This window comes from Penaeus monodon, chromosome 19 (genome assembly GCF_015228065.2).
Source record: "Penaeus monodon isolate SGIC_2016 chromosome 19, NSTDA_Pmon_1, whole genome shotgun sequence".
Lineage (NCBI taxonomy): Eukaryota > Metazoa > Arthropoda > Malacostraca > Decapoda > Penaeidae > Penaeus > Penaeus monodon.
In genome coordinates, this window is record NC_051404.1 from 6,937,571 (window position 1) to 6,938,074 (window position 504).

The window sequence follows — 504 nt, forward strand, 5'->3', positions numbered from 1 at the left end:
CGCACTGTATATTGCAGTTACAGTGAAGACAAAACACATGAACTGCATTTCTTTGCATTCATACCTGTTCCTCGTTGGGTCCTTCACTCTGCCGCCCATTGAATCTCCGGGTTTCAGAGCGACCTAGTCTTTCCTCTCAAATAGCATAATCGGTGTAATCTGAATATCACACCCAGTGATTACTTCATAGTGCGTGAATCTTTCTTTTTGACTTGAAATTCAGGAAATAAATATTTGAAAATTATCATTATTATATATATTTTTTCATTCGCTCTGTTGATCACTATTTAAATATGTAATTTTACTAATTCAAATTGAATCTGAGTTCTGTATTTTGATAAAACGTTAACATATCATGTTACTGTGATTTTCATGAGACAAAAAAAGAAAGAAAAAACTATGCATTCAATTTGACGGTAAAACAAAGCAAATGTGCCTAATTAGCGTTTTTTCCTATTATAAAATGTTCTGGTGATGTAAAATACGATTGCAATATAGCTATGA

At 32.3% G+C, this 504-nt stretch overlaps 1 protein-coding gene across 1 annotated transcript in view; it reads right to left on the reverse strand.

Moving 5' to 3' along the window:
• The window catches only part of LOC119585323, a 35,507-nt gene that overhangs the window by 34,577 nt on the left and 426 nt on the right, over window positions 1-504 (reverse strand). Inside the window, exon 2 of the mRNA XM_037933997.1 lies at window positions 65-133. Within this exon, the coding sequence (XP_037789925.1) occupies window positions 65-133 (69 nt within the window). The remainder of the gene's footprint in view (window positions 1-64; window positions 134-504) is intronic.